The sequence below is a fragment of the Capra hircus genome, chromosome 28 (assembly GCF_001704415.2).
Source record: "Capra hircus breed San Clemente chromosome 28, ASM170441v1, whole genome shotgun sequence".
Classification (NCBI taxonomy): Eukaryota; Metazoa; Chordata; class Mammalia; order Artiodactyla; family Bovidae; genus Capra; species Capra hircus.
In genome coordinates this window covers 14,822,100-14,841,187 of record NC_030835.1, presented here as the reverse complement: position 1 = coordinate 14,841,187, position 19,088 = coordinate 14,822,100, and the positions used below count along the sequence as shown (strand labels likewise).

Here is a 19,088-nt window from a genome sequence, read left to right as displayed (position 1 = left end):
AGGAGTAGTCCCCAAGATCCTTTGCCTAATATAAGCCCTAACACTTCGCAGACCAGCCTGGCTTGAGAGGCAAGGGTTGTGATTGGATGAAGCATGAACATCTGGAGCTTTTAAAAGGCTGAGTGATTCTAGTGTGCAACCAGGGTTGAGAACCTCTGGGCAAGACCACAAGATAGAAAAAGGAGAAATAAAGAGACAGCGTCACTCAGTTAAATTAATCAGTTATTAAAAAACCATTGACTCATTTTTACCCTGGGGCTGTCTCACAAGGGTCTGGCCCTGGTCATCCCCAACTTGGTAACTCACTCACAGATGTTCACCCTCTCCAACACAAGGGCGCTGCAGAGGGAGGAGAGTTCCTGCCACCTGATGTCCTGTTTATGAGTTTGTGAGTTTGTATACACAATGAGTTTGTATACGCAGAGAACGACCACCCACTTTGAGAGGCCACACCCACTCGCAGACTCATGGAACTCATCTGGTAAATTCCAGTATGGTCTGTATGCTTACACACACGCACACACCCACAGCAGCAGCGGCGGCATGCCCCACATACACATTCCCCAGGGTGGTGGTGGGGGTGGGGGCGTGGCTTGAAGGAATACCACTCCTCTTCCATATAGTCTTGAAAGCAAGGCAGGGGTGTTCAGTAAAAAAGACCAGTGGCCCCACCACATGACTGAGGAAGAGCCCAGCATCAGCACAGTCTGCAGAGGAGCTTGTGGGATCTTTGAAAAGGGAGATCTTAAGGGGCGCCTTAAGAGAGACAGACTGGCGTGTGACCCTGGGCAGCCAGCCTTCCCTCTCCAAAGACTTGCTGTTCCCGTTCTCTGGGTTTCACTGGCTCAAGCCATGTTCCCAGGGACACTCTTGAGTCTTCTAGAACATTTGGGTTTTTGTTTCATCTCTTGGGACCATCCCTGGGTTCTTGCTGAAGCCCTCCAGCCATCATTGTTACTGTGGTTTGATGTGCTTGCTGTTTCCTAAGGGCAGTCCTTGAAGTTAAAGACTTGAGGACCAAAGGGAATTTGGGGGCACAGAAATGTGCTTGCTGGGAGCTTTTAGTCGCCAGTTTCTTGAGATCGTTCCCGAGGCAGAATATGTTTGCCTTTTTTTTTTTTTTTTAATCATAGCTTTTTCCTCTAATTTAATTTATGTTTGGGTGGTTAGATGGGAATGGGCGCAGGAGGAAGAATGGAATGGTTTTCAGGTGGCTCAAGCAAAAGTAGGAAAAAGGAAAGGGAGCTGTTCTCTGCCTCCTTCTGTCCCAGTTTTCTTTCTTTCCCCTACAATAAGGATAAGCAGTCATCAAATGACCAGCTTGAGATTCCTTTCATTCACCATGCTGAATAATAATGCTAATACCTAACACTCATACAGGGTTTCTGTAATATGCCAAGCACTGTTCTACGTTCTTTGTATTCATTCATTTTATTATTATGACAACCCTCAGGTGACAGGTATGATTGATTACTCTCCACACTTTATGGATGAGGGATCTGAAGCACAGAGGGATTAAATAACTTGCCCAAAGCCACGTAGCTGTTACACGTGGACTCTGGATTCCATCACAGGCAGTCTTGCTCTAGAGCCCTTGCCCTTAACCAACCCGTGGTGCCTCTTACTATCTGTCATACTGTGTGCAGTAAGGGCCAGATTGTTTTCTCATACTTGCGGCCTTGTTGCCCATCTTTATAAATTCTTCTCATTTCTTTATTTAATGCAGGCGGTTTCATAGTATGGAAGGGGATCTCGGAAGCCCTTTTTAGGGAGTCTGCAAGGTCATAAGTGTTTTCAAAGTCATACTAAGATGCTGTTTGTCCTTCTCACTGTCATTCTCCCACGAGTGTACAGTGGAGTTGTCAAGAATTTCATGACCTGTGATATCACAACAGATTGAATACCAGAACAGATAGGAGAATCTAGCTGTTTTCTCTTAAGCTAATTGTAGAAGAATTTTGCAAAAATGTTAAACAGTGCTACTCTTGTCACTTTTTATTTTATTTGTTTTTTAATTTTTTTGTATTTCAGAAAATAATGTCAACGCATAATGGGTTTAATGGGGGTTTAAATAAATATTTGTCAGTTTTTTTCTAAAATTAATATATGTAGCCCTTATAAACAGAAGCTCTTAAACAATTTGTTTTTAGTGTAAAGAGGTCCTGAGACCCAAACGTTTGAGAATCACTGGCTTCATGTATAAACCCTTACTATTCAAGCATGGTTCATGGTATAGGAACTTGTTAGAAATGCAGACTGTCAAGCCCCACTCCAGACATACTGAATCAGAATCCAGTTGTAACGAGAAGGGGATTGTTTGCATGGTGAAGGTTGAGACGCACAGGCATAGAAGCTACAGACAAAGGCTCTCTCCAACTCAGTGACCCTGGCTAAATTTCAGTCTGGTGGGGCTTTCCAGATTCTCTCCCACCGAGGATCTGGGTGAGGTCTTCTCACCAAGATTCTTCAGCCACTGTCTTCATTGGCTCTCCTGCTGCGCAGGACCATTGTAACATCCCCATCAAAGCCAGCAGCCTTATGCTGCTGCTGCTGCTGCTAAGTCGCTTCAGTCGTGTCCAATTCTGTGCGACCCTATAGCAGAGTTTATTCCAGTGCTCCTCAAACTTCTGTGCGTCAGAATCACCTGGAGGGCTTGTTAAAGCACAGGTGCTGGGTCCTGCCTCCAAAAGTTCTGATGAATAGGCCTGAGAATTTACAGCCCTAACAAGTTCCCAGGTGATAGCTGATACTGTTGGTCTGGGGGACCACACTCTGAAAACCACTGGTCTTTGGCTGTAGACTGAGAGGTCAGGCAGTGTTTATTCAAGCCCATAAAATTATGGGAATGTTGCCGTAAACTTCCATGTCTTCAAAACCAATCTCCTAAAATACAGAGTATCTTTAAAATTAAAAATTTCCAAGTTCGCTGAGGACACATCTGAGCAGTTAAGAATTCAGGCAGATCACAAGTCATTTAGAATACTCCTCTTCAAACAGTGAGAAGGCTAAGGTTCAGCCTCCTTCTTTACTAATTGCAAAATCACCACAAAATTTCACTGAGGAGACATAAGTAGCCTGTCGAACTGATTTATCTCCACTGTTTAAACTGATAACATGCCATTTGTCCACTTGGTCACAGAGCTGCTTAACCCCAGAAACCAGTAATAGATGAGTGTGGACCAGTGAATTTCCGAGTGTGGACCAGTGAATTTCCGTCCACAATTTTGAGATACATGGTTAGAGCCAGTGGATTTCCTCTGATCCAGAGCTGCCATAAATCCCTGGCCTGGTGTCAGTTCCCAGGCTTGCAAACCCAATGCTCTCTATCGAAAGGAACCCTTTAGTGGGGTTTGCTGAGCTAAACAGGTGTCTGATGAAAACTGTGTAATCCTTAAAGATTATTTTCCCCTAAAAGCAACTGGTTACTCCAGACCCATATAATCCAGATAGATGGGAGTTGGAAATACTTTGCCAAAGTCTGCCCTTTTGTCTTTGAGGAAGTTCATCTGGTCTGGCTCCAGGTGGTGGAACATAAAGATGTGCAAGGGTGAGCGTGGCTGCCTTGGAGAGGAAAATCTTTACCCGTGCCCACCCCCTTGCTGGAAAACATTACTCCACTCTGGTTTAGTCTGCATTCTAATTTACTACATTACTGATTTAAAAGAAAAGAGCGTGTCATATTAATCAAGGGTTAACCTTGCATTTAATATGCTGGGAGTTCAGTTAATTTGGGAATTTAGGCTGCAAAAACAAATCTTGACCTTGTCAAGATTGTTCCCTCTTTATCCTAATGCCTGCAGGAAGGCAACTCTCTACCACTTTTTTTCCCCTGCCCTTAGGAGAGAATTAACCTCTTCAAACACGGGGATCAGAGCTAGTTAACATGAGGATTGCTTATCTTACTACAGGTAGGTCAGCCTCAACAGAGGTGAGGTAAATTTGGGTCCCATGCAATACAGCTTAGAAACACTTATTTCTTTGCAGACCTCGCCTTATTTTTCCTTTTCCTTTAAGCAAATACCTTGATAATCTTTTGAATTTAGTGCGTGGTTCATACACTAAAACTTAGACCTGACTTTCTCTTGGGTAGGTAGTTCCAGTGAAGCAAAATAAGAACCTAGCTTCCTCAAGATAGTTGATGTGGGTGAGGGGTGTTGGCCAGTCAGCTTTAAAGCACAAGCCTCCTGCTTGCAGAGTTAAGTGCTTTTCACCAGCACCTCTGGCTCACAATTTACAGGGAATAATTTCACCAGCGATTAATTATACTGCAGCTACTGGGATTTGTCCTCCAAACATCACTTTGTTTCCAGTCTGAACAGCCAGGTTTCCCCAGGGATAGTTCAGGTTTTCTGATTCAAAGTATCCTGAGTTGAGGAAAGGCATTAGAGCACCACAGGAATCTATTCACCAGGGGTGTATTGTACTTGTTTCAGATGCTTCAGGATAATATACCGGCTTCCAAGATAAGTGCTTTTTATTTCCCTGCATCTTAGATCAATTATTTGGAATCTTTTTGGTAAGTTAAACTTAAGAGCTGTAACTTAACCACCACATCACTATAATCACTCAATAAGTAACTGTTCTTACTAAAAATTATTGTCATTGGGCTCTATAGTGATGATAATTTGAGGAGCCTAGAAAAAGTAGAAGGAAACACAAGATGGCAAGAAATGCATGATTTAAACCATTCCATGTTATGAAGGTCAGAGTCATAAAGTGCCACCAGCTACAGCTTTTTTGAGGAAAAGTGCCTGCTGCAGGTAAAATTTAAATTATGTATTACTTCAACCTTGTGCCCAAATGGAGTGGAAAAGACACGGCAACTTTTCCTGCTAAACTGTTGTGTATATTTTAACGTATTACCAGTGACTTGACTTTACTACCAAGGAATCACAAATTTGTCCTTGGTCATTTTGTTTGTTGAAATGGATTCCGTTTAAACCAAAAATTTCTCCTTCAGGAGAAAAGACTTTGTGAACTTACAAATGGCTCTTAGCACAAATATGAGTTCCTTCCACTGGTGTAATCTCCTTGAGGGGCTCATGAGTCAGAGAGGAGACAGGAAAACTGCAGACGGTGCCGGGATGTCTTGGGACAGCGGCATTGTGTGGTCTGCAGTGGGGCGGGCCCATCATCCTTGGAAACCTGCTTGGTGTGTTCTGGTTGGAGTTTGGGCTTGCAGTTTTTTCTCTCCCACACCAGGGAAAGTATCAATTCCTGGCAGGTATGGGTAGCCTTTGCAGCCTTTGCTAGCACAGCACAGAGGTGGTCTCTGTGAATGTCCAGCGGGCTTGGTATGCACGTGCTCAGTGGGGCTTAGACACAGATCACAGACTATGTCCAAGGGAGCGTCCCAGGGAGACAGCCATTGAACACAGTGGGAACAGCGGGTGCTGAAAGGCCTGCTCCTGGATGTTCTCCACAGACTCCAGGTTGCCTAACCCGTCTGGTCTGAGGCCCTGAGAAGGTGTATGCTGCTCTCTCAGGGTGTGAAAGCATGAACAATTGTGTCAGCTGTCTTTTGGGGGGCTTCTGGCTGCTTCCTTTTAGCCCAACAAAGCACTCATGGGAAGAGAAGACAGAACAAAGAAATACATGCGCTCCCTGGATAAGGTTGCTCGTCGCAGAGGGGACATGAGGTTGGGAGGGTGCAACTTTGGTGGTACGGAAATCTGTCTGCTGGGCTTCAGAGTGGGGGTGCTTACTGTTCCCAGCTGTGGGGTTCAGATGAGAACCAGTGAGGAGCTAGGGAACTTCACAGTCACTGCATCAGACTTACTTGTGGGATCCTGTAGACAAAAATGGATCATTCCCTGTCCATGACACTATGGTTCTTTTCCCCCTCCCTCCCCGAGTCCCACCCACCCTGGAGGTACAGAGCTGGGACCTCCAGCTGACCCAGTAAATTTCTCAGCATGTACCAAGCACTTAGGAGGCAGGGGACAGATGTGCCGATTATCTGTGTCCTGAGGTTTGGGCACCCTTTGTATTCTGGTGACGGCGCTTCTGCACACTGACAGGGCGTAATCTGGGCTGGGTTCAGCACAGTGGCCATCACTGTTAGCATTCCTGACACTGCTGTAGAAAGCCTCTGTGTGCAGCCCAATGACGTGTCGACAGTCAGATTTTGTGGTGCTTGTTTGCATTCAGTCAGATACTTTGCGCTTAAACATGAGTTAAAGAGACAAGTCAAAAGACTTCAGCAAAACCTAAAGTTAAATATGTGCCTGATCTTCATAATGGCGTTCAGATTAAAACCATCAAAATGCAAAATGCTGTGGTTATACCCTTCTGGGTAAGGCTGGATTTCTTGTTGTATATTTCTGCATTATTTACAGTGATTCTGAGAGGCAGGAAAACGCACCAGAGACATTGCTTTCTCCTTTTAACAAAAAATCCAAAATTGAGAAAATTCTTGAAAATGCAGCCATTTTGGAAATGTAGATAAAGAAGAAAAATGCTGAAGATTTGGGTGGTTTACAAAGCAGCATGATTTTGTAATTGCTGCCACCTACTGTATGTAGTTGATGTTTGTTTAAATTTAGGAAGTTCATGAAGGTGAGGCTGTTGAAATAGATAATTAGAACAAGGTAGACATCATTAGTTTATAACATTTCTTCTCTACTCAGTAAGTGGCTCTTAATTACCGAGACAGCCGCCAGCTTTCATTCATTACCTTCAAGTGGATTTAAAGTTTTTCTCATTTTAAAGTTCCTTTGCCAAGGAACCTTCACAGTAATGCTGTTGGGTATGTGTTCAAAAGCCTACCATGCTCAGGGCTTTTCTGCGTTTACATGAAACAGTTTGTTTTAAGGAGGTTGTTTTGTTTTAATTTGTAGGAGCAACGGTTGGATTATAAATTAATTTCCATGAAAGAGGTGAAAATAGAGCTAGTGGAGCTGATAGGAGTTGCAGCAGTTGACTTAAAAGACATTCTTTATTAGTCCTGAAACAAAGCTTTAGATCCGCTGCTAGTTAAATGTAACAAGCAATACGGAATCTCAGTCAACAGAGGCCCTTGTCTTTTATTAAGACCCAGCTGTTAAAGGGTCATTTGGTTCTTCCTGTGGAAAACAGCCCCCCTCCCCATTAATGTTCGGGGTGGTCCCTTGACAGGATTTCTGAGTAAGTGCCTGACATTTAGTTTTTGAAAGGATCTGAAGCCGGGGGACTTGGACGTTGAGACTTATCAGAAGTAATGTGTTCAACTTTAGCTTCGTTAAGTATGCCACAACGTATGCCTGAAATGCTGCCATCAGCTAAATGAACTGACTTACAGGGCTACTATAAAGGATTCAGGGGCATAAACTTCGTGGATGTCAGATGACTATAACTGGGAAGAGACTATACAGAAAATTAATGCACTTCTCCAATGTGATGTTAGTTGTGTGATATGTTGGGATGTGATATACCTTGTTGCTACTTACAGTGTAAGTCTTACATTTTTTTTTTTAAGTCTTACATTATTTTGAGTGGCCCCTGTTCTGATGTCTGAGAACACCACAGTGAGGTTGACTTTTGCTTTTTCTGCCCTAGGCTATTTGCTTTCTCGAAGAGAGGGCCAAGCAGGGTCTCCTGAAAAGCCGCTCTCCGATCTAGGTCGTCTCTCCTACCTGGCCTACTGGAAGAGTGTCATCTTAGAATATCTCTACCACCACCACGAGCGGCACATCAGCATCAAGGCCATCAGCAGAGCCACGGGCATGTGCCCCCATGACATCGCCACCACTCTGCAGCACCTCCACATGATCGACAAGAGAGATGGCCGGTGAGCACCCGTGTCCTGGGCAACCCAGCTGCCTCGTAACCATCTTACCCCAGAAAGGGTCCCTAAAGTTAGGCAGATTCATTCTATTTAAATATTAGAGGTTCCCAACAACATTATAAAAACTTTTCTCCTAAAAAGAAAACAGGCAGTGACATTTCTTTGCTAGTCAAATTTCAGTTTCTTCCACGTTTTCATTGATGAGCTTTCTGGTTTTTTCTAACCCCGGTAATGTTAGTGCTAGCAGAGATCAATATCTGAAGGTGAAATGAAATTTCAGCTTTTGATTGCACCTTTTTCTGCCTCCTCACATTTCAGATTTGTCATCATTAGACGGGAAAAGTTGATATTGGGCCACATGGAAAAGTTGAAAACCTGTTCCCGGACCAATGAACTTGATCCAGAGAGTCTGAGGTGGACCCCAATCTTAATTTCTAATGCTGCAGTTTCTGAAGAAGAACGAGAAGCCGAAAAAGAGGTAATTTGGGTTCATCAACCTAAGTTGTGTAATTTCAATCTTGTAGCATTTTTAAGCTAAGGTCATTAACATCATGGTCAAAAGCTTGGTTATGTAGAGAGAGCTTGTGAAATGATATGGCACTAATTTATCCTAAGTGAGGTTGCATGGTAAGACATGATAATTTTATTGAATTGAGTATGAAAAATGAAACGTTTATCATTGATCACAAAGCAGCATTTTTCACTAGTGACAGCATGTAATCAGATCAAATTTGGTGCTGAGCTCCAAGACTGCAGTGTCAATCGATTCATTGTGTTTATGAACTTACTTAAAGTGCTCCATGCCAGTGAGCATGTAATGTAGCGATAAGGACTCAAATCAATTCGCCGCATCATTAATACTGCTAAATATCCCATGAAACCCAATCTTCTTTGATTTGTTATCCTAACTGATGCAAAAGAGTTCTGAGATGATGCAGCTGGAATGCTGCTTGACTGGCTGATTATCCTGATCAGAAACGACTTAGAGATCCTTCGCCTTTGATCCTTAGAGGCTCTGACTCTGTAACTGCCCTCACACTGACCCGCCATTTTTACCTCCCCTTTAGGCCGAGCGGCTAATGGAACAAGCTAGCTGCTGGGAAAAAGAGGAGCAAGAAATCCTGTCATCTAGAGCTAACAGTAGGCAATCACCTGCAAAAGTACAATCGAAAAATAAATATTTGCATTCCCCGGAGAGCCGGCCAGTGGCAGGGGAGCGAGGGCAGCTGATGGAGCTGTCTAAAGAGAGCAGTGAAGAAGAGGAGGAGGAAGAAGAGGAGGAAGAGGAAGAAGAGGAAGAGGAAGAGGAGGAGGAGGAGGAGGAAGAAGAGGAAGAGGAAGAAAATATCCAAAGCTCTCCTCCAAGATTGACTAAACCACAGTCAGTTGCCATAAAGAGAAAGGTATGTGTCTGTTTAGATTTTCTGTCTTGTGAGTCAGTTTCAATCAGATCTTATTTGTCATCGCAAACATTCTATTAGTATTTGTTTCACGCTCCATTCTTTAGATGTAGTTTATTTGTGTCCAGTCCCACTGATCATATGTCCTCATCATTCATCTTACAGTCATGATTGTGTTTACTCTTTGAGGTTTGTTGGTGCTCTGACAGGAAGCCAGGGACAGGCGGCTGGTAGTTACTGCCACCTGCTGGTTTGCAGGCCTGGAGTAAATCAGGCTGTGGGAAGAGAAAAGGGCCCAGGGGAGCACTTAACCACTCTCCAGTCAATTTTGATGAAAACGTCAAGGCCTAGAGAGGATAGGAGACTTGTCCAAGGTCACACAACTCATTAGAGATGGAGCCAGAACCAGACAAATGCTCAGACTCCAAGCCCAGTGCTCCTGATGGTATTTCCTTCTCTTGTCCTTGGCACAGAATTGTCAGAAGGTATTTTAAGCCCTTATGTTTAATGCTGGTATTTTGCATTTGTGCAAGTACATATTCTTGACGTGTCTCCGGTCATAGTAGCCTGGTGGTTTCTCTAGGTACACATTCCAGGTGCAGAAGTTAGAAAATTGATTTTGTCTTTAGGTAACCGCTCAACCCAGATCTGCCGTCTTTGTCTTCAGTGTCTATCTGTGACATGCGGAGGGGCCAGATAGTGTAGGATAGCCGAGACTAATAGTGAGAATGCAAGTTAAGGCTCTGCCCCAAGGCCCCGCTGTGTGGTTTCTGTCAAAGCACCTGCTGTTCTGACCCCCAGGGTGGTTGGTGCTCCATCCTCTGAGCCTGGCCGTGTTTGAGTGGAAGGGCAGCTGGGGGAGGTACAAGAAGAACATCCCACAGAGTGGACTTTAGGCTTATGACTCATACTTTGATTTCTTACAAGGAACATGTATCCATGTATTATGTATGTAACAAAAGAAATTTGCTTCAAAAATAACAAACCCCAGAATTATCCAAGGGGTGTTAAGTGCCTACCATCACACAAAAGGACTCAACCTAAAGAAAACCAGTTCTGCATATTGGCTAAACTCATGTTTGGGAAAATTCTAATGGATTAGGGAGAGCAGGCTGACTGAAGGGATTAATAATCATAAATACTAAAATACAGAATATGACTATCAAAATGTATATGTGCACTTCAGTCATCATCCAGACAGTTAGAAATGTGAGACGCAGTGATTCTTGGATATAGTTTACGTAGAGTTTGAGTTTTAATCAAGCATTTTGTACTCTTCTTTGCAATGTACTTTCAGTAATTTTTCAGACCCATTATTGACAGATTACATCTTAGCAGCAAATCTACCTGTTATACTTAGATTTTGTATCATTGAGTACATCTTGCTTAGAAAAAATATTTTATGTTTTCAACTATGGAAAGTCATTTGTGCCAACTTTAATGCAATTATTAAAAAAATTGTTATATTTTACATAAGTAAGACACATTCCACATGTCTTTACATTTTCTTTAGATGCCGTCCATGTGAAATACTTTGTAAAATCCTTGCAGCCACCAGTACATAACTCTAACGTTGTCTGCAGAGTAATTCTTTCCTCAAGCACTCTTTCCTTTTCATTGTTCCTGAATTCCTGTGCACTGGGGAATGAGTAGGCTAGTCTTGTGTATCAACATGTATCTTAGAGTGCTGTGCACATAGTAGGTGCTCCTTGAACAGTTGTCAAATTTAAAATGAGTGACCCAGCGGCTAGTTGATTGTTGAAACACTCATAGAGACGCTGATGTCCATGATGATTTAATCACTATAACATATAGGATTTGAAGCCAGCAGGTACTACTCGAAAATAATATGCTAGGGAAGCAAACCTTAGCTTTTAAAAATCCACAGTGCAGCTGCTAGGATGTTCCCTCTCAAAGCATCTGCTTGGGTAAACAACCGTTTTATTTGGAAAACACTTGTCTGTGTAGTAGGCGCCCGAGAGGGATGTTAAACATCAAATGGAAGGTTAAGTACAAAGGCATTACAGAAGTCTTTACGTGTAAGTCTCAGACACGCGTTCAGTACATGTTTGCCGCATATCAACTCAGCAATGTAATTTCTCATGAGCTCTGATGTATTATGTTTGGAATTAATTTCAGAGGCCTTTTGTAGTAAAGAAGAAAAGGGGTCGTAAACGCAGGAGGATCAACAGCAGTGTAACAACTGAGACCATTTCTGAGACAACAGAAGTACTGAATGAGCCCTTTGACAACTCAGACGAAGAGAGGCCAATGCCACAGCTGGAGCCTACCTGTGAGACGGAAGTGGAGGAGGACAGCAGGAAGCCAGTGCCGAGGAGAGCGTTCCAGCATCAGCCTGGGAAGAAAAGACAGACAGAGGAGGAGGAAGGAGAAGACAATCATTGCTTTAAGAGTACTGACCCTTGTAGAAGTAAGTGGAGGAATTACAAAAACCTTACCCTTGTGAATTTCTCTCTGTTATTGCCAAAAACCAGGCACCTGAATTCTACCCAAAGGCATCTCTGAGGTGATACCGACCCACCAGAAATAAGTGCTCATCTGTCCTTTCTCATTCATAAAAGGTTCTATCCCTTCTTCCTGGAATTGGATTTTATGTTAAACAACTTCTAAGGCCAGAACATCCCTCTAGGTGGGTCCATCTTACTTTCCAGAAATTGGCTTATCCTCAAAAACTTTGAAGTCTGTCAATAAGAAACACATTGCACTTCCTTGATTCTAATATGTACTTTTTCGGACATTTAATAATTCTGAAATCAGGGTATATATTATTATTGATGTGAGCACTGAATGTTTTTCCCTGGAAAACAAATGTTAGTAAATTGATAATGAATCATAATCAATGGTGTCTTCGGAGATGTTCTTATTAAGAATCATCTAAACCTACCCACACCATCAGTATTGGCTTTGATAATATAGGATAATGTGTAAATTAGGAAATTATCTTTCCTTTCAAATTCCTGTTTAACAGTTGCTGTTGCAGAGACATCCCACCCCATCTTCTAAAAAAAAGCAACACTATTGACTCCTCTTTGATGCCCTATTTAAAAGAAACCATCCCTTGCCTGTTGGGCTGGGAACTTGAGCTCCCAGCTGAATGATGAGGATTTGTGGGACAGTCTCTCTACTCTCCAGTTGAAATGACTCTATTCAAAACCTTACTTTATTTTAGTCTAGAGAACAGACCATCTCACTTTCCTGGAAACCACCGGTTATCACTCTTGCCTTTGAAAAGCCACAATTTTAAGAACATGAGCAGGCAGCTCCTTGACTTTCTGAATTAACAACAATGCTATTGCTACACCTGTTTTGCAGAGGCAGTGACATCTCACTCTGGGTATGGAGGAACCAAGCCTGTTCATTAGTCATTTTTTGGCATGGAATTTGAACCTTATTCCACTTTTTAGCTGTGTTCTCAGGAGTCTATACATGACTCATCACTGCCTTCATTCTCTGCTTTGTGCCACTTGCCTTAACAAATTCCAAGTGGCTGTATTATACCTGATTCCTTTCAGGATCTTCTTTCTTTAAAAATATTTATTAGAAATTTCATCTTCTGATTAGCAGAGTTTTCCTAAAAATGCTACTAGACCTAGTAGTATGTGGAATGAGAACATGGAGTCCAGAGTCACTGGCCTGCCTGCTCCCTGTTTGTGCAAATAGAAATGAAACCATTTGAACATCACGAGAGATCTGTTAACTGGGTATTGTACTTTGCACTTCTGAAGGAATCAGTCTATAGTACATATCTTTTCAGTTAGCCCATTTGAATGTAATACATACAGGTAAGTTTATGTGTAACCCTTTTATTACATAAGTGAGCTGAATGTTTACCCTGCTCTGCACTGATTGGATTAGAAACCACTTCATTCTGGCAAAAGGGATCTCTGTTTCTCACTGATTATTAATTAGATCTTATTTTGTTCTCCAAAACAGTGTTTCTAATAAGATCATTTCTCTTTATGAAGCTTTTTCTTTAAATTGAACCCTCTAGGAGATCAGTGGGACTTCCCATGTAGTGCTAGTGGTAAAGAACCTGCCTGCCAATGCAGGGGACATAAGAGACATGGGTTTGATCCCTGGGTTGGGAAGATCCCCTGGAGGAGGGCATGGCAGCCCACTCCAGTATTCTTGTCTGGAGAGTCCCATGGACAGAGGAGCCTGGTGGGCTACAGTCCAAGGGGTCACAAAGAGTCAGACACGACTGAAGCAGCTGAGCATGCATGCAGGAGATTGATACGGTCATTAATTGTATAAAGATATTAAGACTGGGTGTTTTATATTTGTATTTATTCATATATTTACTTGTTTGCTTGCTTATGTTTATATAAAAATATATATATTTATTTTATAGAAATATATTTATATTCATACATACAACTAACAGTAAAAATAAGATTCAGTTCAGTTCAGTCGCTCAGTCGTGTCCAACTCTTTGTGACCCCATGAATCGCAGCACGCCAGGCCTCCCTGTCCATCACCAACTCCCGGAGTTCACTCAGACTCACGTCCATCGAGTCCGTGATGCCATCCAGCCATCTCATCCTCGGTCGCCCCCTTCTTCTCCTACCCCCAATCCCTCCCAGCATCAGAGTCTTTTCCAACGAGTCAATTCTTCGCATGAGGTGTCCAAAGTACTGGAGCTTCAGCTTTAGCATCATTCCTTCCAAAGAAATTCCAGGGTTGAGCTGAGCTAAAATGAACCTGACAGTTATGGTTTGTTTCTTATTTAATATTCAAACCACACATTTGCACATGGATCCAAAATGCAGTGTGGATAGAATTAGTGATAAAAAGAATACCTGTATTTTAAATGTTCAATAATTTCAAGGTAATTACATTATAGTGTGTGTCAGGCAGAAATGATCCTGGAGTAGATTAGAAATGTATTTATGTTTTGGTTATTTAGTTAGTTATTCATTTGTTTCAGAGGTACATAGTTTATTTTTATGCCAGAGAGAATATTCAAAGAAAATAATGTCATCTGAGATCATTTCAAACCAGTAAATGTCCACAAGCAGAAGTTCACTTTCTCAGGATAAATATGCAAGCTAGGCTTCTATTCATTTCTCCAATTTAGTGGTGATTGGGATATGAGCTAACTTTAACTCCTTTCCCCTGCATTTCCTAATTTGCAAATATTCAAAATGATTCTTTTCACATTGTGGAATTCCAGGATTTTGTGTTAAAGAATATTTTGTTTGTTAAACTGAAATGAACTTATTATAGTTGCTTATATTATATAATAATATAAGCACATTATTATTCATGTGCTTCCTATAAAAAAGCACATCTTCTGTAAAGAATGGGTTATGTGTGGGAGGGTGGGTATATGGTATGTGCAGCATGTATTATTTTCCAGACCTAGGTTATTTCCTCAGTTTTTTTTTTTAACCACAATATTATTCTGTATTAGGTTTTATTATATCTTTAGCATCAAAGCTTAAAGTGCTAAATTGAAAAGCAGTATTTGATAAATTATTTAGAAGAATGAATTCAAATTGTTTATGGTGATGCTTTCTAAGATTTTATTTTCCTTCCTCCCCCTTTCTGTCTGTCTCCTCGCTAAGACAATGTGGATGATGGTGCAAATAACTTGAAAGAAGCCAGTAGAGACAATCCCGAACCTCTGAAGTGCAAACAGTGGCCAAAAGGAACAAAGCGTGCTCTGTCTAAGTGGAGGCCAAACAAAGAGAGGAAGACTGGGTTTAAACTGAACTTGTACACCCCGCCAGAAACACCCTTGGAGCCTGATGACCAGGTAACAGCAGAAGAACAGAAGGAGACTCCAGCAGACAAAACCAGCCCCACTTCCACCAGGATTGAGGAGGGGGTCAAGGAAGCCGTGGAACCCCTGCTGCCTCAGGACGAAAACGGAAGGGAGGAGACGTGTGCACCTATAAGTCCAAATAAATCACCGGGTGGAAAACCTGAAGACGAGTTAATCAAACCTGAGGAGGAAGAGGAGGAGGAGGAAGAAGAGGAAGAGGAAAGAAATGTAGAAAAAGACGACCCCAGTGGTGCCAAGAGTCAGGATAAAGAGGAGCCAGAAGTCTGCATGGACAAAGAAGACCCTGTGCATTTGGATGATCACGAAGAGGAGGAGGAAGAGGAGGAAGAGCCATCTCACAACGAGGGGCATGATGCCGATGATGAGGATGACAGTCACATGGCGTCTGCTGAAGTGAAGGAAGAACACCCAAGAGAAGCCTTCAAAGAAGTACTGGAAAACCAGGGGGCTTTTTTAGACCTTAGTGCCCCGCCTAGTCATTCAAACCCAGAGGTCCTAATGGACTGTGGTGTTGACCTCCCAGCTTCATGTAATAGTGAACCTAAGGAGCTTGCTGGAGCCACTGAAACTGCCCCTGAATCTGATGAGGAACCCCCAGGAGAGCAGGCACAGAAGCAGGACCAAAAGAACAGTGAAGAAGCAGATTCTGAGTTCAAAGAGGGAAACACAGCCACCTTGGAAATAGACTCTGAGACCGTCCAAGCGGTTCAGTCCTTGACCCAGGAGAACAGTGAACAGGATGACACCTTTCAGGATTGTGCCGAGACTCAAGAGGCCTGTAGAAGCCTACAGAACTACACCCATGCAGACCAAAGCCCGCAGATCTCCGCCGCTCTAGATGACTGCCAGCAGTCAGACCACAGCAGCCCAGTTTCATCCGTCCATTCCCACCCTGGCCAGTCAGTACGTTCTGTCAACAGCCCAAGCGTCCCTGCCCTGGAAAACAGCTATGCCCAAATCAGCCCGGATCAAAGTGCCATCTCAGTGCCGTCTCTGCAGAACATGGAAACCAGTCCAATGATGGATGTCCCGTCCGTTTCGGATCATTCGCAGCAAGTTGTGGACAGCGGGTTCAGTGACCTGGGCAGTATCGAGAGCACAACCGAGAACTACGAAAACCCCAGCAGCTATGATTCTACTATGGGCGGCAGCATTTGTGGAAATGGCTCTTCACAGAACAGCTGCTCCTACAGCAACCTCACCTCCAGCAGTCTGACCCAGAGCAGCTGTGCTGTGACCCAGCAGATGTCCAACATCAGCGGGAGCTGCAGCATGCTGCAGCAGACCAGCATCAGCTCCCCCCCGACCTGCAGCGTCAAGTCTCCTCAAGGCTGTGTGGTGGAGAGGCCGCCAAGCAGCAGCCAGCAGCTGGCGCAGTGCAGCATGGCTGCGAACTTCACGCCGCCCATGCAGCTGGCCGAGATCCCCGAGACTGGCAGTGCCAACCTTGGCTTATATGAACGGATGGGTCAGAGTGATTTTGGGGCTGGGCATTACCCACAGCCATCAGCCACCTTCAGCCTTGCCAAACTACAGCAGTTAACTAATACACTTATTGATCATTCATTGCCTTACAGCCATTCCGCTGCTGTAACTTCCTATGCAAACAGTGCCTCTTTGTCCACACCATTAAGTAACACAGGGCTTGTTCAGCTTTCTCAGTCTCCACACTCCGTCCCTGGGGGACCCCAAGCACAAGCTACCATGACCCCACCCCCCAACCTGACTCCTCCTCCAATGAATCTGCCACCACCTCTGTTGCAACGGAACATGGCTGCGTCAAATATTGGCATCTCCCACAGCCAAAGACTGCAAACCCAGATTGCCAGCAAGGGCCACGTCTCCATGAGAACCAAATCGGCATCTCTGTCACCAGCCGCTGCCACCCATCAGTCGCAAATCTATGGGCGCTCCCAGACTGTAGCCATGCAGGGTCCTGCACGGACTTTAACGATGCAGAGGGGCATGAATATGAGTGTGAACCTGATGCCATCCCCAGCCTACAATGTCAACTCTGTGAACATGAACATGAACACTCTCAATGCCATGAACGGGTACAGCATGTCCCAGCCGATGATGAATAGTGGCTACCACAGCAACCATGGCTACATGAATCAGACGCCCCAGTACCCTATGCAGATGCAAATGGGCATGATGGGGACCCAGCCATACGCCCAGCAGCCAATGCAGACCCCACCCCACGGTAACATGATGTACACGGCCCCCGGCCACCATGGCTACATGAACACAGGCATGTCCAAACAGTCTCTCAATGGGTCCTACATGAGACGGTAGGCAACATGGGCAGTCACAGAACCCCTGGGCATCTCTCTCGGATTGATCTGCACAAATACCTTCTAAGAGTACGATTTCAAAACCAGCAATTGGTGTGAATGCAAAAACATTTGTTGGCACCATTTATTATTAAAAAAAAAAAAAAAAAGCTGTATGCAGCAGAAAGCCTTATAAAGTTGTTTTTCTTTTTATCTTTTTTTTTTCCTTTTTCCTTTTTGGTACCTTTGTTTCTGTTACTTTTATATGAAATTCTCTGCAAAGGAAGGCCTCTCTTTGGACTACATATGGAGGCAGCCACTCGCTGTGACTGCTTCCATTAAATAATGTGGATATCAAGCCCCGCCCCACCCCAAATTATCTGTTTTAATACTGAACCTAGAGCTTTTTTTTTTTCTTCCCTGTCCACTCCATGTAAATGCCTTTGCCATTTTCAGTTATTGTATATTTTGTTTGAGGTGACACTTCAGCATGCCGCTAATGTCTTTGTTAGTGACAGTGCATTTTGTAGTACTGTACAAGTGTTGTGCTAACAGTAAGCCATTTCTTAAGTTTTTTGCCTTGATTAGGGTGCCCTAACTTGAGGGTTTAAAAAAAAACTATATTTTTGTTAATTATAAAACTGTAAAGAGCTATAAAAGCTATTCCCATTTGGTTAGTCAAAAGGGTTTTATTGCTAAATGTTTGGTGTAAAGTTGAGACCCTTTTCCATTTTGGTGACAGATTTCTTTGGGGAAAAAAAGGCAGCTTTCTGTTTTATAAATGCAGACTTCTGTTTATTGAATGAAGCATATCTCAGTGTTTATCTGTCAGGTTTTGAAACATTTCATATATGTCCAAATACTTGGCAGGATTTAAAAAAATAGTGAATTTGGTGTAAAGTTGCTATTTTATGGAAATGCCTCTAACTTTACATTTTCATTCCATCTGTAGATTTTTCTATCTTTATAAAATATTGGAGTTATTTTTTAAGGAAAAATAGAGAAGTAGCTTGTGAATAGCTCAAACTAAGCTTACAAATCGCATGTAAAAAAAGCAAAAAAAAGTTATTTGTGTCTGTTTATATTGCTTCCTTTTTTGTAGCCTTTGTACCTGTACAGGGTGACTGTAAGGGCCAAGCAGGAGAGGCGTAATCCTTGTATAAAATAGGAGCCAGCGACACTCTTGTATTTATCTGTTCTCTTTTTAGTCAGTCACTTCAAAAAAAAAAAAAAAAAACAAAAACAAACAAAAAAAGCTGTACATTTTAACATAAAATAAATTATGATGAGCCATTTTTAGCCTCTTGTGTCCTGTCATATTATGATCGATAGAGAATGACCAACTGAACTGTATATCATGTCACACCTCAGATCACATTCACATTTTGGGAAAATAAATTATTTAGTGTAAATCGGAATTAAGAGATTTTCTGATTTGTTTTGACTTTGTGGGAGGGGTTGGCAATAAATAAGAGTAATATCTAATAAAACCATCACATATACCAAATACCTATTTAATAAATTAATTTATAATGGATTTTAATGCTTTTCATGAAAGTTTATTTTATGCTAGTGCATACCTTCTGTATGCCAATCATTGTCTTTAAAATAAAGTGAATTTGTTTTTTTCTTTTTGACTTTGATCTTCATTTGCAAAGGGATCCTGCCCAAATATCCAGCTGCCTCTTTTGTACAGTCTGTATAAAATCCCCTCAGGGCTTAGTCCGTTGGTAGCAAACTTCATTTTTATAAACAGTAATACCAGGAAAAAAAAAAAAGCACCCAATTTGGACTTGAATGTTTGAACTATCATTTTCTTGAATAAGCATGCAAGTTTTGCT

The 19,088-nt window shown here is 42.6% G+C and overlaps 1 protein-coding gene across 5 annotated transcripts in view; it reads left to right on the top strand.

Annotated features, from left to right (window-relative positions):
• The window catches only part of KAT6B (lysine acetyltransferase 6B), a 183,540-nt gene extending 164,756 nt beyond the window's left edge, over nt 1-18,784 (top strand). For all 5 annotated transcript variants that reach the window (XM_018042382.1, XM_018042383.1, XM_018042384.1 and 2 more), the window contains 5 exons: nt 7,537-7,768; nt 8,084-8,243; nt 8,833-9,168; nt 11,305-11,596; nt 14,754-18,784. In XM_018042382.1, coding sequence (XP_017897871.1) covers nt 7,537-7,768; nt 8,084-8,243; nt 8,833-9,168; nt 11,305-11,596; nt 14,754-17,269 — 3,536 coding nt within the window. In that variant the 3' untranslated portion in view covers nt 17,270-18,784. The remainder of the gene's footprint in view (nt 1-7,536; nt 7,769-8,083; nt 8,244-8,832; nt 9,169-11,304; nt 11,597-14,753) is intronic.